Source organism: Hakea prostrata, chromosome 7, assembly GCF_041222555.1.
Source record: "Hakea prostrata isolate BN-2017 chromosome 7, UWA_Hpros_2, whole genome shotgun sequence".
Taxonomy (NCBI): domain Eukaryota; kingdom Viridiplantae; phylum Streptophyta; class Magnoliopsida; order Proteales; family Proteaceae; genus Hakea; species Hakea prostrata.
Window position 1 is genome coordinate 10,291,072 of NC_142606.1, and position 27,700 is coordinate 10,318,771.

Consider the following 27,700-nt stretch of genomic DNA (forward strand, 5'->3'; position numbering starts at 1 on the left):
GGGTCATTTCCACTAATAAAAAAAGGGGTTGGGTTGGGCACTTGGGCTCTTATAATCCCTACCACGATTGGGCCGGACCGAGAGTTTGTTACTTTGTTAGTCCTTGGTAGGGCCGGGTTGGATTTTAGACGGCCAGGGTTGGGATATGCTAGAGGGCCCAGCCCAGCCCATTGGGCCCCCTACTCCCGCCAGTGTCATGGTCGTAATTTTCTCAACATATGATCCCTATCTTCCAATGTCCAAAAACCCTAGCCGTCAAAAAAATCCTCTCAAGGCTCAACCTCTGCGTTAGATGGTTCGCTTCTCCCGCGTGTTTTCTTGTTTTTTCTTATGCCCGCAGAGCTTGGAAGAAACCCAAACTCAGCTCTAATTGCATTTGAGCCTCGACAGGTTACACTTGCAAAGCATAACATGGCGAAGAAGGTCTCTTCCGAAAACTTAGCAAACAATTCCACAGTCATAGACCAAAAGCAGGAGAAGAGTAAGAAGAAGAAGAAGAGCAAGAATTCATCTGAAAGAGCTCTTCTTTTGCATTCTATTGCTGCCTTTCTCGATCGTAATGGATTCTCTGAAACGTTTTCTGCATTTCGATCCGAAGCCTGTGAGGTACGCTACTGTCAATGCTGCGGTTGTCGATTTTGGTTTGTTCTCAATTTTATGTAGTCTGCTTGGGCAGTTCCTGGTTTTCAGAGTAATTTAAATGACTAATGAAATCAAATAATACGCATTCGTTTTTTAACCTAATATGGTGCTTTGGGCTGCCTAATGAAGAACTGCAAATCGTGTCTGTGTTCCTTGTTCATTGTGGTGTTGCCGGAAAAGACAAGAGGTATTTTGTTCACCATTGGAAAGAGTTTTTCGAATGTCTTTGTTGTCAAATTAATATGTGCTTTGCAGTTCCATTCCCCAATGGTGGTTTAGTGAGAAAAAGTTTACATGTTCTCTGGGTGCCAATTGTCTTTTCTATGGAGAAATAAATTGTATAGCTGTCTGAACTTTCTTTTTCTATTTTCCTTGCTTTGTGATTTTCCACTGGGTATTACTTACCTTTCTTCAGTACACTGTGTTTTGGTAGTTGAGAACTTCGGAGACTCAAATATTAATTGTTTAACGCTTGTAATCAATATAAAGAATTCATCTTTTGTTCTTACATTTATAATATTGGCAATATAACTATGTAAACCTTGTTCACTGTTATCGGATTTTCAGGGTTTTGTGGATCTGTTTCTGCTACATTCTTTCTGCATTTGTTCTCTTCTACTTAAGAGGGTGGATTTAGCTTACTTACATGTGATATATTTTGGTACAGATTGATGATTGGAAGGCACATTCTCTAGATTTGGAGGAGATGTTTTACAAGCATCTGGAGTCTAGGTAGGCCAGATCTACTACTTCTTTATCTTGTTCCAATCTGGATGAATAGCTGAAGTATTCTGTTAAGAGTTGGAATGTTGTGAGGGACCCCCTTACCACAACAATCTGACAATATAAGGTGATCATAGGGTTGGACTTTCGTCACCCCCTTTTCCCCTCGGTGGATTGATTTACGTTATTTCTAGTTTTCTTATTGGAAGTGGATGGCCCTTAATGCAATGGTCATGTTGCTTCATGGTAAATTTGTGACCTATTGGCCATTGGTTCGAGTCTAGAAATAGCCTCTATAAGAAAGCACTTATATGGCTGTGTACCTCATGATCCTCCCAGACTTTGTAGTGGTGGGAGCCTTGTGTCCTGCCTTGTAACAGATTAAAATTTGAACTAATTTAGTCAATACATTTGATTCAACACTAGAACATTAACTACTGAATTAAGTCAGCCAGCTGATCCTTAACTATTTCTACCATTGAATCTTCATTCAATCTCGTCATTTTTGTTGACCTAGACATCAGCTAACTACTGCCAAATCTGTTTTTCTGAGATGCTGATGTGTTATCTTAGAAGGAGCTGATCATCAGCTAATAACCTAGTTGAAATCCTGTACTGCTGAATAATAGTCCCAGATGGACTGAAATATTAACTCACCAAGATGGCTGAAATATGTTGAGTTAACAGCATTCTTTATTGAACTAATTTCTCTTGTATTTAGCATGCATCCTACATACAATGTTTTATCCACATCTGAATTCTGTGTTGCATGTATCTACATATATTGCATTGCATACACATCTCATACACATCATTTGTACCCTAGCATGTACACCCCAGATAGGGTTTCTAAAATTTTGGGGTATCACAATTAACCTACCATTGCTTTTTGTCTCATGTTTGGATTGATTGACCCTCACCGATAGACCATAGTTACTCTATCCAAGCCCCAGTCCCAGCTGCTTCCCCGGCCTAAATTCCAATTGCATACCCTAAAATTCCATCTTTTGCATTTATTGAAACACCAAACGAAAACCCTAAGCTGTTGAAACTTCAAATTCAACATTATTCCCTCATCAAAGAAACCTGAAACCTTTTCTGATAGATCTACAGTCTTCAAACCCTGACCCTAACTTGACCAAAAAAAGCCTATTTTGGCTTGCATGAACCTGCTTCTTCAGGATATGGGCTTCTACTTGATCTCAAGGTTCAAAAAGCCTGACCTTGGAGGCCAACTTGGTGGTAAAAAACAGTGTCGGACCAAGGTCTCGCTGAGGTGGGGTAAAATTTTCTTGTGTTGAAATTAAGGTTAGATAAGGGTAGGAAGTATAAAATTGCAGTAAAATTACGAGATATACCAAGATTTTGCATAGATCCAACCAAGAATTTACCAAGATATCGAAGATATGACAAAACATCCAAGATATTACCATGATATTTTGAGATTTGATTGAGATATCTAAGATCTTGATTGAGTTGGTAATCTAGGTTTTCGACCTCCATCTAGTTATGTTATCTCAAAGACCAATATAGTATTGAGATCTGGCAAGTTCTCGTCTCTTGATCCATGGTTGGTCTCCTACCAATCTAGGACTATTAGCTCAAGTGTGTGCTAGTGCATTGTGGTTTTCAGCTGAGTTAGCTAATAGAGAATAACTTATGGAACAACGGTGATCTTCACTGCCATCTTGCCAATCTGATGCAAGGCAAGGCATTGTCTCAGCTTGGAAGGAGTGAATGGTGGTTATTGATCAGGGCATCACCGAAGCTGCACCCAGAATATTAATGTTTTGAGAAATGTGTGATTCATTAAGTAAAAGACGCTAACCAAATCGTTAGAGATGTTGCAAGCAAAGATCATCGAAAATTGATTCCATGTTGAATAAACTATGTTCCTCCTTGGATCTTTCTGTAATATTCCATAGTTTCTGCAAGGGACGACATTGTAGCTTCTGCAAAAGCAATAACAATCAAAGCCCTAGGTGGTTATTCAAATTAAGGAAAGCTGCTCTAGCTAAATGAGTATCTTTGTTAGCTCATTCTCCTCTAACTTAACAAAGATGCTTTCAATTTTGTGTCCAGAAGTCACCTTCTCACCTTATGGTCTTATATTTTATAGATATGTCACAAGATAAACCTCTTAAGCAAGTAGCCCAAGAATTGGAATTATTCATGGTACAAAATAAGGGCTTCCTAGGTCCATCAGGCTGATGGAAACCCAATTTTAGGTTTAGGATTCCTAGGATGATTTTCCTAAAATTGAGGGTTTGCCCAGAATCTTCTAGCAAGTAAGTAAAAAATATTATGGGATGTCGATGGGTTTCTAAGAAAGTTGTGGAAAGCTCTTAGGATTGATATGGGCTGTTCTGATCTAGATGGGAATTGTAGGGAAGGACAAGGAGATGATATTGGGATCCTATGGGTTCATAGGGAAAAGATAAGGTTTTAACAAATCTCTAGGGGCTGGCTTGAGATTCCCATAATTATCATAGAGCTGAAAAGAAATAGGAATATGGGAGAAGGCTTGGATCAAAATTGGTGGGTTCTTGGATGGATCTTGGCCAATCTTTGAATTATTTTCTTCCTTCTATTTATTATTATTATTTTTTAAAGATCTGCCACAAGTCAGAAAAGGGGGTGGGAGGGGTGCGATAGAGAGAAGGGAGGGAATGGTGGAGCAACAGGGTAGGGGAGAGGTGGGGAGGGGCTGGCGAGTATTGCAGGGGGTAGGGGAGGGGCTTTTGGGGGTTGGAGAGGGTGCTGTCAAAGCTGCGACAGCAAGGGGGAGGGATTTCTGGGTTTGCGCAAGCAGGGGGAGGGGCAGGGGATTGTGCGATGGTTTTGGGAGGTGAAGGGGGAGGGTTGCGGTAGAGAGAGGTGGGAGAGGTGATGGGGGCCTGCTGTACTTACTTGGAAAGTGCTATGATTGCTTGTAGATGCTGGAAACTGCAAGAATAATGCTAGAATCTTGAAGAAGGTGCTCAACTTGATGAAGAATTCTCAACCGTGGCCTCAAGAAGGCGACGATCCTTTTGACTTAAAACTCAGTTCTCTTTTCAATATTTAGACGTAAGATTACAATGAAAAGACTAGGCTACTTATAGCCTCCCTAAAAGACTTATGATCTACTTGGGAATCCTTTATAATGTAGGATCTCCCTTACATTTGATCTCAGTCGCACAATTGAAAGACTTTAACCTAATCAACTAATGGAATCTTCTTGAAAATAGATTCCCTAAGACACTAAGACTCAAACATAAAGGAAAGGAACTCTTCTTGAAATAAAGGACTTATAAGAGTCTTTCTTTAATTCTTAAGGACTCAAGAACTCAACTCACAAATCAAACCAAGACTTCTAGACAAAACAAGACTGAAAATTAATTTCAGCAGATAATTGCTGAAATTGACCAAAACAACCCTCTTGGAGGGTTCGGCCTGCCGTAGATGCACCCCTTTGGAGTGGCCTGGGGACCCACTCTAGGGTTTCGGCCAGGGCGTGAACCCTTGTTACATCACAGGCAGTCTTGACTGCATCGGAATTTACCTGGCATCAATTTTTTCAGAATTAAAACCAAATCACAGACATGTATAAGCTTGTCCAGTTAGCTGGCTTTGAACTGTGCTTTGGTTATGGGATTTTGGGTTGGTTCTTGGACTTGAATCATAGGCTTGGGCTAAAGACTTTACCCTTGATCAAATGGAGGACTATTGCATAATTAGTTTTTACTTCCTATTTCCATTACTCTGCCTCTCTCTCTCTCACTTTTTTTTTTTTTTTTTTGAGTTGCTTTGGATATATGAATCCTCATCTTTATACATCTCCTTTTATTTTTTCGATGCAGTAAATGTCATACGGAAGCAAATATTAATTGTTTAAAGGAGCCAGGTAAGTGTCATATCTGTGTAGACATGGTATTTGAGGTTTTCTGTTAGTCGATTGAGACCTTTTAATATTTGTTCTAGAGAGTCTGTACCACTATTTCTTGATAAAATTCTTAGGGCTGGTTCTGATTCCAGATGGACAGAAATTGCAGATTTGCGAAAAGATGATGCTACTGAAAAAGTTGAGGGAGAAAGTAATGTTGATGTCTCTGTGAAGCTCAAAAAAAAGAAGCGAAAGAAAAACAGTGAAGATGGTGTGGACTCACTAAATGAACAGCCTCTAGTGGGATTGGACTGGAAATTGGTGGATGAGGTAAGCACTGATAAACATGTGAAATCTAAAGAGAAGAAGAAACACAAACTAGAAGTCTCTGAGGAGCCTGCTGGTGGTACTGCTCATGAGCTACAGTCTGATGTATTGAGCAAGAGTACAAAAGACAAAAAGAAAAAGAAAAGCAAGTTGATTCCTGGATCTCATGCTGAGGATGTTGAAAATGGTAAAAATGCTGCTGCTTCAGTAGGGAAGTTGGATGAAGATGATACCCCCTTGGATGAGAAAGATGTTAAATCTAAAGACAAGAAAAAGAAAAGGGAGAGACTAGCTTCTGAAAGTCAATGCTTTGAGGATAAAAAGGATGATAATGGAGTTGATATCAAGAACAAGAGTTCCAAGAAAAGAAAAAGGTCGATTTCTGAAGAAAGCAAATCTGAGTCTGATGCTGGAATAGGCGTCAAAGAGGATAAACTGAGTAAGGGTGAGCATCCAGAGGAAGACAAGGCAAGTCAGCTAATTCCCAAGGAGGCAAATTCCATAAGGGTTGATGAAAATGCTACCAAAAAGAGGAAAACACATAACGGCCATATTGATTCCAATAATTCAGTGGACATGTCTGTTGATAAACAACCTGACGGACATTTCAGCAGGGACTGTGAGAAGGATGCTAGAGAACAATCTGCATCAGAGAAAGTAAACAAGAAACAGCATAAAGGTTCAGCTGAGGTATGCACTTTCTCTTTTGTGCTTTATGTTTCATATTGTAAAGGACTTGGTACTTCTTGATTTGATGGTTCAAGGTTTAGTATTATAGGACAGCTTTTCTTAGGATAAGTGGAAGAGGTTTAAATAATTAAAGAAAATCAGTCCAAAAATTCCAAATAATAAAGCATGTAGGCACATACACCGAAAACAACAAAAAGCATTGCAGATTTGCAGGACATATTGCCTGTGTTTCTCTGGCTTTGGCTTCCCAAGCTATTTTTTCTACCAATCCAATACTATAATAGAATAGGTCCAGCCTTCTCTTTTCATAAAATTTCATTGTTTAAAAGTGTGCGTCTGATCTAGTATTCTCGCTGCCTTTATTTACCTATTTAAAATTCAGATAGCGTTAGGAAACATGATCTTTATCTAAGAGTATGTACACCTATACGAGATTTTTAAACTGATTTAATTAAAATGTTACTGAATTTTTTTGGAAGTTATGTTTGATGGAGCTTACAATTTTTTTACAGCAAGACCCTCTGGAATCTGACGTATTTGTCATTCCCTCAGTGATAGAAACTAGTAGACATGCCTGAAAATTGATACAGGAAGTGGCAAACCACTTAATGCTGTTAGATTTTTGTACAGTGGAATGCCATCTGAAAAGTTGTTCTCACTTTAAACCCTTGTGCTTGTCTGAGATTTATAAGATGTTCTTTATCACCTGGACCACCTTCAGCTGTCTATGTTTGCTTGGTGCAACGGATCATGAAGATAAAGTTCATTCAATCCGTGGCATTTACCCCTCTTCCCCATTGTTTTTAGTATGTTAATAATAAATCCTTAATAATTTACATTAAGGGCTCCTGCTAAGATTCTTCTTGTGGGTAATGCAGCCAAAGACTGTGACTGCATTTCAACGGGTCAAAGTTGAAGAGGTGAACTTCATTGATGATAGGCTTCAGGATAATTCTTATTGGGCAAAGGTTTGATGTTTGTTATGCCTTCCCCCCCCCCCCCCCCCTCTCTTTATTTTGTATGGTCTGCTCTTTCATTTCGCTCTATATATCACAGCTTTTTTAAATGGAAACTTTCTGCAGGAAGGTGCAGAATCTGGATATGGTGCAAAAGCACAAGAAGTCCTTGGTCAGGTTAGAGGAAGGTATAGAACCTTTCCTTACTTTATGCTAATATGTTTTTGGATATTGATAAAGAAAACGTATTGGTCTAATGCTTTCAATTAGTGAATTTTTAAGTAGCTGGTTATCCACAGGTTTAATAGTGCTTTTGGGTAATTTCTTTTGAAGTGGCTCAACTTGGAATGAGTTTAAATATCATAACATCCCCTATTTTAGGGGGATTTAATGCCCTGGATCCCATTTGACTTGTGTCTCAGGACAGTGAGTGAACGGTGAAGTAGTTTGTTGGAGGTTAGCAGAGCCCTTCAAGCAGTTCACTCACCCAAAAATCTGGTGGGGATTTTGGATGAATAGTGATTAGTTTTTGAGCAATAAGAGGGAAAGAATTGAAACAATGGATAGCAATAATATATGAGGTACAAGGCGAATTTTGATCCTGAACATTAAGGAGAAAACCTGAAAACAGGGGATAGCAATACTATAGTAGGGACGAGGTGAAAGGTGGTGGTGAGCAATAATGGGAAATAATTAAAACGAAGTTAGCAGTAATACATGTGAGGGGAAAGTGGTCCTGAGGAACAAGGGGGAAGAAAGCAAAGGAAAAGAAATTAGCCCGTAAAAAAATACAAACTCTTCTTAATACAACAGCCTTGATAATTTGCAACAGCATCATCACTCAAATAATTAACTAGTATCCATCAGTTCGACAATTTGAGTGCAAATCATTTTGTACCCTTTTCTCTTTATGCCTTTTATCTAATTTTTGTTTCTTTCAGGGATTTCCGTCATGAAAAGACAAAGAAGAAACGTGGCAGTTACAGGGGAGGGTTCATTGATTTAGACTCCCATTCTATAAAGTTCAAAGATTCTGATGAAGAGTGATGGGTGTCTGGTTCGTGAGAGATGATGAGCTACAGAGCAAAGAGAGCAGTTGCAGCAGAACGTGTTAAGGTATCACCATGTGAGACTGCCCTAAAATGGGCTTAAAAGAGCTTTAAACTAAAGAGATGCACTGAGGAGATCCCCCAAGAACTGTGATCTTTTCGAGTCTCAAAAGGCACAAGACGCGAGCGCTTATTTCTGTAGTTCGTTGGAGACAGATTTAATTTGTTGAGCTAGTTACTATGTTCAAACAAACATTATTTGGAGGTTCTGGAATTCATATTTATTTAACTGAAAAGATTGCTAAGAGAAAGCAAACGTCACTGGATTTTCCAATACGATAGATGACTAGCATACAGTTTTGAGTAGTGTGAGACTGATATATGATCGAAAATCATTTTTTATATATTTTATAGTTAAGTGTAGATTTCTTGTTCTTTGCAATTTGAATTTGGTTTATCACCACATATATATATATATATATATATATATCTTTGGGATGAGAAAGAAAAGATTTATATTACTTGGAGTAGCAAATAAATAGTCTAGTAGTATTAATACATTCAGTCCCTTCTTGTGTAAACCATTGTTGGAGTGTGGATGATCCAAACATGCTGAGCTTATTCTTTATTACAAACGGTTTATTGTACCAAAAGCAGGACAAAGACTAAATTGCCAAAGTTTATGTTTCGGAGGCCGAAGTAGATCAAACACTTCTTCCTCATTGCACCAAATGTCAGAGAGTGTGGATGATCCGAAAGTCATGCTTGAGCTTATTTCTTTGGTAAGCAAATACAAACTGTTTCATTGATATCCCCATCCTAGTCCCTAGGACAAAGTGTTTCTTTTGGTTTGAGTTATAGATCTTTGATTCAAATGGAAATGTTATTTAAATTTCGTACGGGGTTGGGGGGCCTGCTTATTGTAAATTTTACTGTTCGATTTGCTCCCTACATAATAACATGTTATTATAAAGACAGACACCACTCACAGTTTAGATGATCTGTCAAGACTAAAATCTGAGATAAAGGAGTGGCAGAGGTCATTGATGAATGTATGTGTGAATCCTTCCTTCCATTCACAACCCTCGGGGCCGGGCCGGTCGCCCACATCCTTTTGTTCCATTCACAAGAAAGAAAAGTGTGCCTCAAACTGGGCAACCCATTCGGCCATTCCCAACTTGAGAGACAGTAAATCAGCAATGCATTCAGCTTTCACAGTGCAACACCCTCCGTCTCATAGGCCAAATTCCTAACATGTTATTGTCTCAAAAATCCCCTCAAACTGGGCAGCCCATTCCCAACTATTCAGCTCTCATAGGGGAACACCCTCTGTTTCTTGGGCTAAATTTAGTAATAACTCTTCATGAAATAGTCACAAATAGATTTTTCAGTTAAGAAATTGAAATTTTTTGTGTGGTTCGCATCAATCTGAAATGCAAGAAGAAAATCTTCTGTACTTTTTAACTTTCATGAATTGTGTATTTCTTGGAAAATGATGCTGGTGGTGGTCACGGTCCATAGGGTGGTGATAATGGTGGAGCTGGCGGAAAGGGGTGGTGGTGGTGGGGTTGTGGTATCTATATGTTTCACTGAAATTATCTATAAAATTCAAACTATCAAATCTTGAAATACAAGTATTGATTGTCTTCTGGTATTCGATCTCCATCACAATAGCATATCAACCATCATATTGTAAATCATAACTAACGATTGGATGCTGGAGTTGACCAGCCAACAGAGAATTGCTTAATCAAATTTTCTGAGAAAAAGCATTGGAGTTGACCGGCCAACAGAGAATTGCTTAATCAAATTTTCAGAGAAAAGATGAACTAGATGTAACACTGGCAATCACAAAAAGAAAGACAACTCAGAATTCGACGCCAGCACTTCACAGAACATACTAAGAAGAATCGTACAGAGAGGGGAATTGGGAAGAAGAAGAAGAAAAAAAAGGGCTTTGAATGACAAAATCCTCAGCCTCCACCAAAACCGCCGCCTCCACCATCACCGCCGCCGCCTCCTTTGCAACCGGCGCCACCTCCTGCGCTGTCTCCACAACCAGCACCACCGCCCTTGTAATAAGCTAAATTCGCCCTGTCTTTGCGATTCTTACCTGGATTATCTCCACATCCAAATATCACAACCGTGATCATAGCGAGAGACGCAATAATCATGCAAAACAGAAACCATCCTCCTCCAGATGAGATTGGAAACAAGATTTCGTCTCCTTTGCTTGCCCTAGTCATCCTTTCTTGGATCACCGCAATTGGACTTGGAACCTCCTCAATTTATTTCTCGCCACCTCACATGAGATCGGAAACTGAGAGAATTTTTGATAATCAGGTTAATTCCGTGCCCTAAAGCTATTGGGTGCCAGTGATCGGCACCACCGCCTCTAATCCACCAGTGGCGCCTGAAACGATGGGAATGGGATTTTGGGGATTTTTTTAATCGAAGTTTTTAAAAATTTCTTGATCGATCTTTGATAGGCTTGGCAATTCCAATTGATCTTCGAGTGAATCTCCTTCGTTGGAAGGTAATGCAACCATAACTGAAGTTGTTGAACGTGTGACTCAGAGTTCGGGGAAGAGAACCCCAGATCAATGTTCAAATCACAAAAATCTACCCAGTTCAGTTGAAGATCGTAGCTTCCACTTTCTATAATTAGGTTTAGTTTTTACCCAGGATGAAGAAAATAGGGTTGATTTAGTCATGTTTGGTTGGGTTTGAATATTTTTGGTAAGTTGGTTGATTTGCATTATTGCTCTAAGCTCCCAAAGATCTACAATGAAGTAGGTCTTTTTCCAACCAAGTTATTTCTCATCATTCCTTTTAAGAGTATCTTAGGTTTGTTTTGAGTTTTTCTAGTTCTCCTATATCTAATCATTTATCCGAGTTACTCTCCGATCGATTCTAATTTCACCATTCCTTCACTCCCATTTCAGGGGTATTTGTTGTCATTTTGAGCCTAAATTTAATGTTTACCCCAATTTAATGTTAATATTTGATAAATTTGAATTATTTTTTATAAATTCTTCCATTTAAATTCCCCCTCCTTCTCCCTTTTAACCTTTTTCCTTCCTCACCCTTAAATCTTTGGCATATTCGAATGATTATCCGTTCAGTTCTATTAGGGGCTTTACTGAATCTGAGATGTCAAATTACCGATTCATGAATCTGCCGTTTGGTTGTAAAAATCCTAGATTCATGAATCTCTGATCATTAAGGTTTGAATTTGGATTGAAATCCGGAGATTTCAAAAAGCTATCAATTGTACACAAAAATCATGTCGATCAAATAATTTTTGGTGTCATTCCACCCCACTTAATTTTAATCTCTAGATTTGAAGATTGACCAGTTTTATGTAGAAAATCCCTTAATAATTTAAATTGTTTCCATAAATTATTTTATGTATATAGTATTCTCTGACCACATTTGGCACGTTGACTTTTGAGGCCTAAATCATTAGAATATGATTGGTAAGATTGCTCAATAATCTTGAAAATTTTGCTATAAAATGTCTTCTTAATTTGAATTATTTTCAGAATTTATTCTATGTAGATTTTTCTCCCTAATCGCATTTAGCACATTACTTTTTGAGTCTTGAATCATTGAAATAGAATTGGTAAGATTGTCCATTGATCCTAAAGATTCTGCTGTAAAATTGCGAGAGGAATCGCCTAAAAAGCGCAAGAAATCAACAAAATATCGATATTTTATGATATATCACGAGAAATAATGAGATATCGTTGAAAAATTGGCAATATCTTGCAGATTGAGTTTCGATGGCCATGAACTGAAACCATTGAATTTCGGCAACATAATTTTCCATGACTAAAAGTCAATTATTGACAATGACTTTTCTAACCATTGTCTTTAATATTAAAATATTTATCTAATTGGATTGTCAAGTATTGATATTTTACATAGAAAAAAACGATTTTCTTTAGGTAAATTTCAAAAAATTAAGGAGAGAAAAATCAATTATTGACAATGACTTTTCTACCTATTGTTTTTACCATTAAAAAGTTTCTCTACTTGGGTTGTCAAATACTAGTATTTCACACATGAAAAGAGCGCTAGGGGTTTAACTCTAAAAAAATTTAAAAAAATTAAGGAGAGGATAGTGACAAGTGTTGAAATTTCACACATGAGAAAACGATAAAATGCCTGAAAAAGCTCAGCCATTGCTTATACTTATCAAAATAATATAATTAGAAAAGAATATACACCAATTACCGTTGACTTAAATATTTAGTCAGTCTAGATATTCCGTTTTCATGTTCAGTTTTGATACTATATCAAGCAACTATTCATACCCACAAGGCCACAACATAAAACCCTTTTTAAAGAATTTCAGAAAACCACAAAGTACAGATGAACCTTCCCAAGTTTTTTTTTTTTTTTTTTTTGTAAGAATGAACCTTCCCAAGTTGAAGGCTCCTTGACTAGACAACTTGGTTAAGAATCAAAAGTTCAATGATAAATCTTTTTTCATGTGCAAGTTTAGGAAAGTCAATAATATATTAACACTACTTTAAGTCTTAACCCTACTCAATTAGACCTATTCTACACCCAATAAACAAGTATTAATTTATCAGATAAGAAGATAAAAAAACCATAGAATGGTTTACATGGTGTGATGAGAAGAGGTGGCCGATGTCATGGCGCACGCCGCACGCATGTTGTCAAATGGTTTCAGGTCTCAAGCCACGCGTGTGTTTTCCAAAGAACACTCAAAATAAAAATGAAAAATTCTGTTTTCTCCCAAAGAATATTCCATGAATAGATACCAGATCATCACCATCAAGGGAGCACAAAGACGGCTTTACCCCCCCCCACAAATCTGGTGGGACCCACATTAAAAAAAAAAAAAAAAAAAAACCCATCACCCAATCCCTGGGTCCCCCTGTATTTATTGTGGTAAAGCAGTCGGTGCTCACCCGACGGATAGCTGATCCAGGCTCCTGCTATCATGCCTTCCAAACAAAAACATAATATAGAAAGGAAATTCGGGTCACATATTAGCCAGATGGATAGTCCGGTTCATTGGAAATTGGTAGCTTTGAGATGAAAACTACTTTGGGCTTTTTTCTCTAATGCATTTATTCATCAAGGAGTGACTAAGAAGCATTTTAAGGCTGGATTAATTGGTGCATGTTTGACAATGAAATAACACGCATTTCTATAAGCTAAGATCCTTTACTTGCGAGCGAGGATAGAAGATTTGATGTCCATCTCTGCTATTAGATGTGCGTCAATCAGTCTAGTCATTTGACGCTCATTTTCTACACCTACCGACTCAATTAGGTAACCTTCAAAGATAAATTGAATTTGGTAATTCAAGCCATAGATGCATTTCTTACATATATAATTAATTTCAAATTGTCCATTAGCACTGATTGGGTGATTAAGGAGAAGAGAACTAGATTAGTTATCATAAGTGGGCCAGCATCACATGCCCTATACTCTTTATAAAAGCCTAGAGTAAAGGGAAAAACAGTGAAAGTAATAGAAACAAGCAAGGTATTTCAAATTCAAATGAGATTTCGAAAACAATTCAAATCATATGTTGGGATTGGGACTTTATGATTAGAATCCCAATGAATAAGAAAATTGTTTTCTTTAATTTTTTTTACTATCTATATGTATGTGTGAGGATATGATAAGAAAAGTATACTTATTATCCTTGTTCCTCAAGGTTCCTTATCCTACATTTTGGGGGACTTTCTTCTGCCATGTGATTTAGTGCCCTTTGCCATTTTGAGAGGAAACACTTTCAACATCCACATGTGATGTTTACTTCAAATTGCATAATGTGGAAGAAACTTCACTAGAACTTCAATACATGTGAGAATTACAAAGTTTTTTTTTTAGCTTTTTTTTTTTTTTTCCTGTTTGCCAATTCTGGTTTTCAAGGCTTTGTTTTGACTAATCCTGTGTTCGACTCGGGGCATTTTTGGGTGAGTCTTCCATAAGATTTTTTACAACTACAACGGAACTTTGGTTAAGCGGACCAAGTTGCTTACCACTTATACCAACCCCTGTTGGTTCACAGAGTTTACTTTTAATTCTAAGTATATGATAATCTCCACTCACTCATCAGTCATTTTCTTTTCTTATAAGTGGCTTCATGGACCTAAAGAGTCAAGATTCATGAATTCAAGCTAAAACTATCATTCAACAACTAGCTAATTAATTCTTTTGCCAACCAGTTTATTTATTAGGTTATTATATACTACATAAATTAGGTCTAAACAAATTAAGTTCATATTAGGTACATCACCATTTACATTTGTATCTGTTTTAAATCGGATCTTATCATATTGGGTATATTCTAAATTGACTTTTTTTTTTTGGAATTGGGAATCATCAAGTGAGGATTTTAAGCATCAGGTAATCAAAATTTAAAATTTAGTAATAGAACAGGGTTTTATGTCCAGGATCTCGACTATGTTGGTGCCGTAGTGGTTTTATGCCCAACATTCGATGCGAAATGCTTAAAACCAGTTTTTTTTTGTAATGAACTAAACTATGTTTTGAGCGATTGAGATTGAATATAATCCATTTGATCGTATATTCAACCGGTGAATACCACGAACAGTACCATGTCAGCCACACCACACAAGCATGATCCAGAGCATTCGGATGGTTTGACGGGTCTAGTCAAGTTTTGCCACCTCTAAAGTCTAGAGTCTGAACTCTGAAGTTAAGGGTCCAAGGAGAGAGAGAGGGAACTTTACCAAACCTATACAGTGAAATTCAACTATTTTAACGTCCGTGTGATGGGAGAGAAAAGGCAAAGAAGCTTTTGAGTTTTGATCGCAGAGGAAAAACTCTTCACACCACCGCCATCACATGGGAGAAGAGCCACCTCCTCTCCGTTATACACTTCTCTTATTCTTCTTCTGAAACAATCATAGCGTCTTTCAAAGGAGTTTTAATTGCTTATATTCTCCCTTCTTTTGGCCTTAAATTCAATTCTTTATGGTCTTTTAGAGCAACATTCATCTGGGTCTGGGTTCCCTTCTTTCTTTCTAACGCTCGGTCTATTCCTTCTTTGTTGTGTTTTTGGATCTTGGTACCTTTGTTCTGTTCTGTTCTGGTGTATCTATATTTTTCTCAAAACTTCGTGGGTCTCTTTGGAGGTCTATGGAGGAAAGTAGATTGTTTCAGTGGAGCGTGTTTCGGGCTCTTCTCGCCATTCTTCAGTGGTGGGGCTTCAATGTCACTGTCATTATCATGAACAAATGGATCTTTCAGGTATTCATCTGGGTTTTTAGATTTCATGGTTTGCAACTTTTTCTACTTCTCTGGAATTCTATTTTAGTAGGTTTTAATTTTTAATCTGATGGATAAATTTGGATCTTCATATGGTCTCAAGTAGTCCCCCCCCCCCCCCGCCATTGTTTACTTCTTATACTCTGCCAGATTTCCCATCGGCCCCCCCCCCCTTCCTTTGGAAGTTGTCAGGAATTGAATTATTGAATTCACTTTGTTGATAACCTAAGAACTTAATTCAATACCTTACCGGTATTCAATACATGCAGTAGCTCTAGAACTTTGCTTTTCTGAAATTAATCCTGGGTGCTTCTGCTACATTGATATATTTTATAAAGTTCTGCTACTCAATTCTGTTCCGTTTGTGTCTGATACATTTGTATGACTTCTAAAATTTCCAACTACGAAATTGCTCTTAGAAATTTTGATAGGGAACTAATCCCCGGTGCTGAGAATTGATTTGGCAGGTATGGGCATAGAAATTATGTATCTCCTCATCAGTTGTTTCCTCTCTCACTTTTGCTTTAATCTACATCCACCTTGGGCTTTACTAGGTCCAACTTGTTAGTTTACAGGCTTTGATTTGGTAAATTTTGATTCAGCTAGCCATCACTATTTCTTTTATTGAGCTGAATCCTGACCAGTGACCACTAACCTATAGTCTTCACGTGTGAAAAGTTATGATTTGTCATTGGTGTTCAAAAGGTAAGCTCTCTGTTTACTTGTCTGCCTAGCAGATCAGAGCAAACTTCAACATATGCTCAACCCAGTTTTGAAGACAGTCCAATCATGGACGATATAAGCTTTGTTTCTGGACAATGCATCAACTAGATTGATATCCATGGGACTTTGAACACCTGTAGAACCTCTTCTGGCTACTACTTATTAAAAGACAAAAAATGCAAACTTTTTAGCTTAATCTGGATGTAATCATTTAATGGGCTGTCTAACCTTCTACTAAGTTTTGGAAGCACTTCAAGGTGACTGGATCATATCACCAGAAGGTGGAACTTTTTCCTAAGCTTTATGATGTCTAGTTGTCTACATTTCAAAGGACTAATATTGGGACTCCTTTTTGATATATTTACTGAATATTATACTTCAAGGTCTTTTAAACTAACAACTAAACTAATCTGTTAACATCCCACTGCCTGTACTCGACAGCAGTCTTGTGGCTTGATCATGTCAGTAATCTGGTTGAGAATATTTTTTTACGTTTAAATTTCCCTGAATCGGCTCTGGTCTAACATTTTGATAAGCTTTCAAATTGTACCAAGATGAGATGATTGTAGCAGTGGTCAGATTCAAGTTTGAGATGATGTACAATAGAGGATATATTCAATTAATATTCAAATAAAATAATAGAATAGTTTAACAACTTCAAAATTTACTTAATAATGCTTTAATTGTGTAGACAAATTAAGATTGAAAAAGATGGATAAGACTGGAAGAGTTTCACTCAGAAATATGTTTAAGATGGATATGACTTGTATAAGAAGTATGATTAAGCCATTTCAAGTCTCAGTGACAAATTAAGTGTCTAAATCAGATTATTCTTGGAAGGAGACTATTCTACTGCTGCTAAGTATATGGATCAGATTGATCTTTCTGTTAATGCTGATTTACTTTGATGCCAAGTCTGTGGCTGATGCCGAGGCCAAACAAGGGTTGGTTTGGCTCTGATTCTGCTATATTTTCATATTATCTGTTCCTTGTTTTATTACATTCTGACGTGACGCTACTCAACATTGTCCTTTGGTTTTGTTTCAATATCTATTCTTCCTGTTATTTTATGTAATGATATTATGAAAGAAAATTGATTTTGATGATAGAAGAAATTGAAATTAATCCAAGAAATAAGAAGAATTTAAAGAGATTAGAAAATAATAATAATCCATCTTGAGAAACAATACCTACCTATACCTCTCCCTCCCCCTACCAAACAAATGTAACTAATTTTGTGTAGAAGTTGACATTGACCTTGAGAATAGATAATTGGTATTGGTATTTATTAATTTTTTTCTTCTGATTGTTTTGGGGTTGGGGTTGGGGGGAGGGGATTAGAATTATTGTAATCCTTAACCACACATGCACCTTTATTCTATCATTGGTTTGACGTGATCTTCGATCAGTTTGTAATCATTGCTAAAAAGGATTCTTGTCAAAGAATATATCGAGATTCTCCTGGAATGTTGCGAAAATTAATGCAGTTTTCAAGTGGAAAGATTATTCAGTTTTTGATGATGATGACTAAAGATTCATTTTTTCCAACCAATTGATATGCACTCCAAAACCCAAGAAATCATCACTGTTGGTAGACTTCTTATTTTCACCACTGTTATTGGTGTTTTGTGAAGCTATGCTTAATTGTGATAAATTGCTTGTTCTTTTAGGCATGTAGCCGGATGAATTTAAATGCCTTAGTTGAATGAGGAATTAATTGTTGGAAGAGTTGACCAATTAAGTGATACTAAATGGTTGGTCAAGCTGAAAAAAGTAATAAGCTGGCACATTAAGAAAGAATAAACACTTACAAAGTTATTCCAAATCTAATAAAACTGAAGATAATTTATTTTCTTATTTTTTTTGGCCTGTATTTTGTTTTAATTGAATTTCATCTTTTGAGATCATTTATTCATTCCTAATATATGCTGTTTCTTCAACATGATGCGCATATTATGCCACTGCTCTTTGACTTCCATCTTTGAGTTTCATTGTACTTTTATTTTAATTTAGTTGGATATGTCTGTCATTGTAGATTTGTAGTATATGCAGAATCTGATTCCATTTCTTTTTCCAGAAATGTGATTTTAAGTATCCTCTGACTGTGTCCTGCGTTCACTTCATCTGCTCATCTGTTGGAGCATATGTGGTAATCAAGGTTCTGAAGATGAAACCGCTGATAGAGGTTAATCCTGAAGACCGTTGGAAAAGGATATTCCCCATGTCATTCGTGTTCTGTATCAACATTGTACTGGGGAATGTGAGCTTACGATATATTCCAGTTTCTTTTATGCAGACTATAAAATCATTTACTCCTGCAACAACAGGTCAGATTGAGATTTTGTTTTCATGATTGTAATTGTTGATTTCATGTTTACCCCTTATTAGATAAACCCCCCCCCCAGGTTGTAATTAACTGGGTTAGTTTTAGGGGGCTACCTTATATTATAATATCTAAAAGGGGGTCTTTTGAAAACAGGGGGGGGGGGGGATGTTACATGAAATTATCCCATTTTGCCCTTACTGTAGCCTTCTGTTAGTCTTCACATGCTATGCACATGTCATCACCGTTCCCATTCCCATTTCCTACCATAGATTAAAAAAAAAAAAAAGGTACTGAGCTTTAATCACCAATTATGCCATCTATTAGATTCCATTCCCTCCCCCCACCCACCCCCCGCACTTGCCCCCACCCAAAAGTATCTGACGATGATTTTAATTCAGTTTTTTTGCAGTGGCTAGTTTGGAAAAAATCTTTTGATTGGAGAATTTGGGCTTCTTTGGTACCCATTGTGGGAGGAATTCTTCTCACCTCTGTTACTGAGCTTAGTTTCAACATGTTTGGTTTCTGTGCTGCATTATTCGGTTGTCTTGCTACATCTACAAAGACTATACTTGCAGAGTCTCTGCTTCATGGATACAAGTTTGACAGGTACTATATTAGTTTCTGCCCCCTTTTTTATTTGGTGAGTAGTGTTTGGTTTATGTTGGCCTGTTAAAGTTATAATGTTTTAACGTATGGTTGAATGGGGGATCTGTTTAGCTTATGCAGTTAGTTGGTAAGGCTTAATTTTATTTATTTATTTTTGGATGAATAAAAGTGAAGGCTTAATTGCATCTCATTAATGTTGATAAAAGAATTCTTTTGTTGTTTATCAAATATGTTACTTAATTTGAGGTTTAGAGTGTTTACTATCACAGTTATAGTATACACCATTTTCACAAATGTTCAACTCCTATGTATATGCCTATCTATGAATATCTAGTATCATTTTCTTCAATGAGATGCTTTCTCCACATACTCAATTTTGTTTTCTTGAGACCATATTTGTGTATGTTTCCCCCTCCCCCTCCTTTGTTGATAAGCATGTTTATGAAAAAAAAAATGGGCAAGCTATATTTAAGAGCACCACAAGTTTCCAAAACTATGTTGATTGTACCTTCTTCATTTTTCCAAATTTACCCATACCTCTAACCTGCTTGAAACACATCCCTGTTATTGCCCCTCTTGCCACGCTGCTTCCAACTTACCTCTACATGTTGCTCTGCCTCCTGTCTCCTGCTACTGCACCCTGGTGGTCCTGGGCACTTCCTCACCCCCTCCCCCTTTTTTCTCTTCTGTAATCATGAGTTTGTACCCCTCCCTTGTCCCTTAAAGATGCATTTTAAGGATTCTGCCACACATCTTGGGGATATTAAGTAAAGCTCATGATTGTATCCTTTTCTTCTTTACTGCCACTACCACGAGCAGCAAAATGGAGGAAGAAGAGGTGTCAGTAGCAGAATAGGATTCAGAGCAAGGAGCCTTTTCCCTTCGCTGATCTCATACATGTTGCCTTTGTTGAGCAACAGTTGAGAAATCTCATGTACTGGGCTGTAGTTGGAACCCTTCATAGAGAAATGGTAAGGGTATTGAAGTGAAATCGTTATGATGGAGGCTAAGCCTTTGAAGTGCTTGGAGTTTGTGAATCTTCTCAGACATTCACCCACCTAATCCCTTCCTTGGGAACCGGATCACTATAACCTGGCCTCTGACACACTTGATCTGTATCTATGCTACTGAATAAGGTTGATAAACACTGTCATTCATGCTCTACAAGACCTATTTAGGATGGATTAGATTCTATTTGGATGCTTGAAGTACTTTGTAGTTTGCCTTAGTGACAACAGTCTAAGTGGCTTGAGACAAACTGAAAGGTCAAGGGTGGTTGGAGTATGATAGCCTCTCTGCCACTTGTGGTGCAAGAACAAGCAGTTATAGAGGAAGAAGTTTCTACCTTTCCCGCTTTTTCTCTCTTTTCACTCTTTTTCACTTTGTCCCTTCTCATTCACTGCATCTCTATCCTTTTTGTTGTGGTGCTGCGGCAAAGCAGACAATGATGGGAGAAGACTGATAGGAATATATCCAACATAACATGTATGGGAAGATTAAAATTGTGAAAAGTAAAGGTATCCAAACATAAAACAGGTGAAACTTGAGGCAGCCCAAGTGTAGTCTCTCTAAATGTTAGGTATTACAAGTGTAATTTATCCATCTCTTTTGGGTTATATTGCCAATGTTTCAATTATTTTTATGTGATATAAATTTTGTCAGCAGAGTGTATCATTGGTTGAATCATATTTATATGTCTTGTCACGTGTGTTTTTCTGTGTGTCTGTGTGTTTGTGTAGGGTTTATTTTTTTGGTATTACCGTTAAATTGTTTGTGGCAAGGATTTTACTAGCAGGTGGAAAAGTTCAAGGAATAATCTGACTTAACATTATTTCATTCCCAAGAGCTGTGTGTATGGTAATGCAGCTTTTAAAATCATCTGTGATCTTCATGTTGCACTTATCTCTTGAGATCTTGTTCACCCTGTGTGTGTGTTTTGTTTGTGTCTTCAGTCTTGAACTTGTTTTAGGAAATTTTTGTAATAAACAATTGCCTGATCTATAATTCTTTTTTTGTGCTTGGTGTAGTATCAATACAGTGTACTACATGGCACCTTTTGCAACTATGATCTTGGCATTACCAGCATTAGTACTTGAGGGTGCTGGGGTCATGAACTGGCTTTCTACAAATGAGTCTGTCAGCTCATCGCTTATCATAATTTTCGGCTCTGGAGTGATGGCTTTCTGTCTGAACTTCTCCATCTTCTATGTCATCCACTCTACAACTGCTGTCACGTTCAATGTTGCTGGTAATCTCAAGGTGAGTTCAAACAGGATGGATTATCCCTGGGACTTTCCTTCTTACTTGCTCAAGTATGGTTGTTTATAATTATATGTTGTCATGGATTTACAGGTCGCAGTTGCTGTTCTGGCTTCGTGGTCTGTATTTCATAATCCAATCCCAGCTCTTAATGCCGTGGGATGTGCAGTAACTCTTGTTGGTTGTACATTCTATGGGTATGTGAGGCACATGCTTTCCCAACAACAATCTGGAATGCCAAGAACACCTCGGACACCTCGGAATCAGATAGAGACCATTCCTCTTGTAAATGATAAATTGGATTACAAAGTCTAATTTAAATGTCTTTGATGCAATGCTTGTAGGTAGTAAATTATAACAAAAAGAGACATTTCCTCATTTTTTTTGGGACGGATGGGTTGTGTTGTAGGGGGTCTGTCATACTTGTATTTGATCACTTGAAACTGTTATGCCTTTGTATTTGTTCATCCACAGCATATGCCTTGGGAATCCTAGTTATAAAAGCTGTGCGCATTCAAATTTTTCTCAGAAACATGCATTGATGCAACTTGTTTGGTAAATGAATTAACTTTTGGCTAGCTTGGGAATGCGTCAAGGCCAGGAGATGAGCAACTTGTTTAGCCATTCTGCCATTGATTTTTGACAGATGATAGATATAGCCCGGTAAAGATTTTTGTATCTTTATCAACCACGCTTGTGCTTAGAGATGTTTATAGTCGGTTTGGTTACTTTAAAATTCCACTGGTGCTTGCATGGATTCTGATTTCAAATGGACAGAATCATAGCTTATTAAAATTCACCTAAATAAATATCCAAATGATTTTGAACAGGCAGACTTGTGATTCCGGGTCCCAAGGATTTCAAATCCATGAAATCAAGAAACCAGGAGCACTATAACAATATAACGAAACCAGTTGATTCTGATTTCTGAGGACGGTGAAGATTAAAGACACAGTAGATCTCAGTTGCAAGTGCAGGTATATGAATCTTCATCACCACATTCGTGGGTTTGCAGATGTTAATCAATGGAACCAGCTATCAACTCTAACCAGAGGGCTAACCGGCTTTATTAGAAAAACTAATGCACAGTTTCCATGGATGTACACAAAAATTGGTTCTGAAAAATGAAAAAAATATAACTATTGCTCTCTTTCCTACCATCTTTTCAAGAATTACATTATAGATATGTGCAAATTAACTTTACATGTTGGAAAGCAGATGAAGTCATACGAAAAAATATTCGTATAGCTCTAGTCATCTTTATTATTACAATTTTTTCTGTAACATATGTAAAAGAATACAGAAGTAAAATGTGGTATCTGCTTTAATTGAGGCACTTCATCCAACAAATTTGATGCCTCCACTTGTAATCTTCATTCCTCACCAGAGTTTTGTTAGATGAATCAATGGTGTTCTTCTGATCAGTGAGTCAGCAAAGAGAACATTGTGAGTTCAATCGCAGCTTTTATAAATTTCATAGCCATTATTAAACACCATGCTTCTTAGCAGATTCAGCAGCATTGGTTGTAGTCATAAAGGATTCTCCACACCCACATTGTCCTTTGGAGTTTGGGTTGATGAATATGAACTCAGATCTGTGACCACGAAAACGGTGTCATTATTTAAGGCTAGGAAGAAGTGGAGATATTGAAGTGAAAAAGCAAGCATATACATCCGAATCGGCACCCCGCAAACGGGCATGCAAGCTCATAGGTTATTTCAAAGGGGTAGGGGCAAAAGGAATGCAAAGGAAATTATTGGCTGGTAAGAAAGTGGAGTTCTTACTTGAGTTTGTCATCAACAAAATCCATTTTGGTCCCAATGACATGCATGAGTGCCTTTGGATCAATCAATATTTTCACGCCTTTGTCCTCAACCAATTCATCAAATTTCTCTTCCTTGTCTGCATAATTCAGAGGAACGGGATAATAGTACATCAGTTATAAGATGGGCCTTGCTCAAAGAGAGGAAACGAAAAAAAGGTTGTAAGTTCTCTATTCCTTGTTTAACATTCATACGACCAAACCAGCAGGCTTGAGCACCTAGAGTATAAATCTATAAACAGAACTACTGCAAATGAGAACTATGAAATTGTAATCAATTGCACTCTTCTACTTATTGTAGCTTCAGAAACATTCTGAGTTAGAAGGGAACATAAATATCAGTAAAGCAAAACAAAAGCAACTTATCTCAATACTGCATATTTACATCACACATAACTATCTCCATAAGACAACATTTTTAGTTGTTCCAAGCTGATGGATCAGAAGACATGAGAGCAACATAAAGATCAATCTGGCAAAGCTACATTATAGCCCTAGAAAACAACAGTTCCTACCAGGAGAAAACTCAGGTTCTGCTTATGAGCTAATCATCCAACAATTGCCACTACTAAGTTTTCTATAGATAGAGCTATCTAAAAGCAACGGAAGCAAACCAAGCCAGAGAACCCCCAACATGAGTAGACAAAATCTGGACAGTTAAAAAAAATGTCAAGATCTGTGTCCAATTAATGGTGAAAAAATGACACAGTAGTACAACTCTGGTTTGAGATTCGCTAACACATGTTTTTGGTTAACAAATTTATGTAAGGGAAAAGGTTCCCCACAACTCCCGAGTACTCTTGCCTCCTTACATCGGTCTTTTTCATTGTTTTCCCTTGCTTATCATGAGCATCTGTATTACACCATTCCCAGCGCCACCACTGATGCGGCATTGGATATTCTCCAACACTTTGGATACATTACCCTTCACAATAGCAACCCATTTTCAAATACATATAAGACGGAACAAAGCAACACACTGTGGAAATTTTATTCTTCAGTCCCATAATTTAAAAGCCTGAAGCAATCACATCCACTGTTGAGCTGTTAAATTACAGAAAACAAAAATATTTCATTTTTGGCTTTCATGAAATGTTTGTGCTTATGTAGTAGCCCTGAAAAGGAAATTGTCTGAAAAATTATTTCAAATTAAGAGTTTAAGACATAGAAAGATCTAATTTCCCATAGCTTCCCCCTGTTTATTCCAAAAATCCATGGTACTCATCCTCCTATTTTAGAGGATGACGATGATGATGAGGATCAATACGGTTCATTTTTACTACTAATCTTGATAACCCACAAGATGAACGCACGCAACCTTTTAAACGATCTGTGTTTCTACTTCTGAATTACAGACTACCACGAAACGGAAGAAAACCCTGAATCGACTTTCATGCAACGGAGACGAAGAAATTGAGAAATTCACAAGCAGATTTAAGACAAACTTGGTGCAAGCAATTGAAGCAGCTATGAACAAAGATACAGAACAATAGAATAAAGGAATTCTCTAGTTTTTCAATAATTAGTCACAGATTTCACAACAATATAAAGAAATATTTGATGTGAATACCTAAAATCCCAAAACTTAGTCAGAATCGATTTAACTGCGATTTGAGGAGATAGGGCATGTCGAACCTGCGTAATTGAGAGTATAGGATAAGCCGTTGCAACCACGAGCCTTTACACCAAGCTTCAGGTATGGGCGCTGGCGCTGTTGTAGCAGTTGGCGAATTCTTGTTGCAGCGGCTTCCGTTAGGGTTAGGGCTTGACGCCGGACGGCAGGGCCGATCTTCTCTGCAGCAGCCGCCAAGATTGAAGAAGCCATTTTAATCTCTCTTTCTCAATTTTACCAAAAACGAAAGCTATATATCTTTTCCAGTTTTCCTCTCCTGAAAATGAATGCCCAAGCAATCCTCACGCGGTCCAAGAGTGTGATGGTTTTTATTTGACTCCAACAAGGAAGGGAAAAAAGAAAAGAAAAAAGGAGATCTCACGGCGACACGGCATGCCACGTCGACTCCTCGAAACCAGGTGTAAATCGATCACACCCTTACCATGCAAGAACAACTTTTTATATTGGATGACAAGCATATACGGATCCAGTTGGTAAAATCAAGCCAAACCCTTTATAGTCTTCTTCCAAAACCAGAGCGACTTGCCATCAGTAATGGCTTATACGGGGAACACTTACCTCGCCAAGCCCTCCTCCTTCCCTTCCTCCCTCAAACCAGCCGGAAAATCAATCCTGCAACCGTGCTTCACCAACTTCCCTAAACTCTCCGCTCGATTTCCGCTTCGCATTACCAACATTCTCTCAGATCACGAACCAAAATTCACCAGCGCCGCCACCACAACCACCACTAAGCCAAACCCATCTCCTTTCGTTTCTCGATTCGCACCGGATGAACCCCGTAAGGGTGCTGATATCCTAGTTGAAGCCCTAGAACGTGAAGGCGTCACCACCGTCTTCGCATACCCAGGTGGAGCTTCCATGGAGATTCATCAAGCCCTAACACGCTCCTCGAGCATTCGCAACGTTCTTCCTCGTCACGAACAGGGCGGCATCTTCGCGGCCGAGGGTTATGCCCGTGTCTCTGGCCTTCCCGGCGTCTGCATTGCCACTTCGGGTCCTGGCGCCACTAACCTTGTCAGTGGACTTGCAGATGCGATGCTCGATAGTATTCCTCTCGTCGCCATTACCGGACAGGTCCCCCGGAGAATGATCGGTACTGATGCATTCCAAGAGACCCCAATTGTTGAGGTAACTCGATCGATTACCAAACATAATTATCTTGTTCTCGATATTGAAGACATTCCAAGAATCGTCCATGAAGCGTTCTTCCTTGCTTCATCTGGTCGCCCCGGTCCCGTTCTGATTGATATCCCGAAAGACATACAGCAGCAGCTTGTGGTGCCCAATTGGGATAAGCCTATGAAATTGCCCGGTTATATCTCTAGGCAGCGAAAAGCCCCGAGCACGAAGCATTTAGAGCAGATAATTCGATTAATTTCTGAATCCAAGAAGCCGGTTTTGTACGTCGGTGGGGGCTGTTTGAATTCAAGCGCCGAGCTTGGGAGGTTTGTGGAGCTTACCGGTATACCTGTAGCAAGTACTCTAATGGGGCTTGGTGCTTATCCTACCAGGGATGAGCTTTCGCTTCAAATGCTTGGAATGCATGGTACTGTATATGCGAATTATGCTGTGGACCAATCGGATTTATTGCTTGCATTTGGAGTCAGATTTGATGACAGGGTTACTGGAAAGTTAGAAGCTTTTGCTAGCCGCGCCAAGATAGTTCATATTGACATAGATCCAGCTGAGATTGGGAAAAACAAGCAACCCCATCTCTCCATCTGTGGTGATGTGAAACAAGCATTGAGAGGAATGAACATTTTGTTGGAGCAGGGGAAACTGAACCGTAGGCTTGATTTCGCTGCTTGGAGGAACGAACTCAAAGAGCAGAAAATGAAGTTTCCTTTAAATTTTAAGACTTTTGGCGAGGCTATTCCTCCTCAGTATGCAATTCAGGTTTTGGATGAATTGACAAATGGGGATGCAATAATAAGTACTGGGGTTGGGCAGCATCAGATGTGGGCTGCTCAATGGTACAAGTATAAAATGCCACGCCAGTGGCTAACATCTGGAGGATTGGGTGCAATGGGTTTTGGGTTGCCTGCTGCCATTGGAGCTGCTGTTGCCAACCCTAACAAGACTGTTGTTGATATCGATGGTGATGGAAGTTTCATAATGAATGTCCAGGAGTTGGCTACAGTTCGTGTAGAAAACCTACCTATCAAGATCATGCTGTTGAACAACCAACATTTGGGAATGGTTGTCCAATGGGAGGATCGGTTTTACAAGGCAAATCGGGCGCATACATATCTTGGGAATCCATCAAATGAATCTGAGATATTCCCAAATATGTTAAAATTTGCAGAAGCTTGTGGTATACCTGCTGCTCGTGTGACATTGAAGAGAGACCTTAAGGAAGCAATTAGCAAGATGTTGGATACCCCTGGACCATACTTGCTGGATGTTATTGTACCCCATCAGGAGCATGTGTTACCTATGATTCCAAGTGGGGGCGCCTTCAAAGATGTGATCACCAAAGGCGATGGCAGATCAACCTATTGACATCTCAGGATAGCTGAGTATCCTGGTGTAAGTAGTAAATATTGCATAACAGAAGAGTTTAAGCTTGTTTTGTTGAGACAGCTTGGTTTTATTTTATACTCTTACATGTTTTTGTGTCCTACCATAATGTTGGATAATAGTAGTATTTGTTTGTTCACTTTTGCTGTGTTAACTTGAACTGCTTTCTTGGCTTACTGTTCTCCGTTGGGCTTGATCATGAATCAGTGCTTTCTCTAATTCATTTTGAGAGTTGTCTGAGAATTTCAGAATCACATTTCTTTTTGTGGTTTTCTTT

General features: G+C 38.2%; 4 protein-coding genes across 5 annotated transcripts; 3 read left to right on the plus strand and 1 right to left on the minus strand.

Annotated features, from left to right (window-relative positions):
* Window positions 1–263: 263 nt before the first annotated feature.
* On the plus strand, window positions 264–8,713 carry LOC149009646 (nucleolar/coiled-body phosphoprotein). 2 transcript variants are annotated; one of them, XM_089163528.1, is made up of 7 exons: window positions 264–606; window positions 1,310–1,374; window positions 5,208–5,251; window positions 5,391–6,247; window positions 7,126–7,215; window positions 7,330–7,391; window positions 8,145–8,713. In XM_089163528.1, the coding sequence occupies exons 1-7, from the start codon at window positions 331–333 to the stop codon at window positions 8,248–8,250; spliced, it is 1,500 nt and encodes a 499-aa protein (XP_089019654.1). In that variant the 5' UTR covers window positions 264–330; the 3' UTR covers window positions 8,251–8,713. The 2 variants fall into 2 exon arrangements, with proteins under 2 accessions (XP_089019654.1, XP_089019655.1); XM_089163529.1 differs by having other exon boundaries at window positions 5,400–6,247.
* A 6,255-nt stretch (window positions 8,714–14,968) lies between these two features.
* On the plus strand, window positions 14,969–21,979 carry LOC149009647 (UDP-galactose transporter 1-like). The gene is made up of 5 exons (XM_089164415.1): window positions 14,969–15,515; window positions 18,334–18,583; window positions 18,981–19,188; window positions 21,216–21,447; window positions 21,541–21,979. The coding sequence occupies exons 1-5, from the start codon at window positions 15,405–15,407 to the stop codon at window positions 21,760–21,762; spliced, it is 1,023 nt and encodes a 340-aa protein (XP_089020541.1). The 5' UTR covers window positions 14,969–15,404; the 3' UTR covers window positions 21,763–21,979.
* A 390-nt stretch (window positions 21,980–22,369) lies between these two features.
* On the minus strand, window positions 22,370–25,195 carry LOC149009648 (iron-sulfur assembly protein IscA-like 1, mitochondrial). Its single transcript, XM_089164417.1, has 3 exons — window positions 24,906–25,195; window positions 23,233–23,350; window positions 22,370–23,042 (listed from the first exon to the last, which is right to left on the minus strand). Exons 1-3 carry the CDS (start codon window positions 25,093–25,095, stop codon window positions 22,934–22,936), a joined length of 417 nt encoding a protein of 138 aa, XP_089020543.1. The 5' UTR covers window positions 25,096–25,195; the 3' UTR covers window positions 22,370–22,933.
* Window positions 25,196–25,358: 163 nt separating this feature from the next.
* Window positions 25,359–27,613, plus strand: LOC149009649 (acetolactate synthase 1, chloroplastic-like). The gene has a single exon (XM_089164414.1). The coding sequence runs from the start codon at window positions 25,438–25,440 to the stop codon at window positions 27,403–27,405; it is 1,968 nt and encodes a 655-aa protein (XP_089020540.1). The 5' UTR covers window positions 25,359–25,437; the 3' UTR covers window positions 27,406–27,613.
* The last annotated feature ends 87 nt before the right edge of the window (window positions 27,614–27,700 follow it).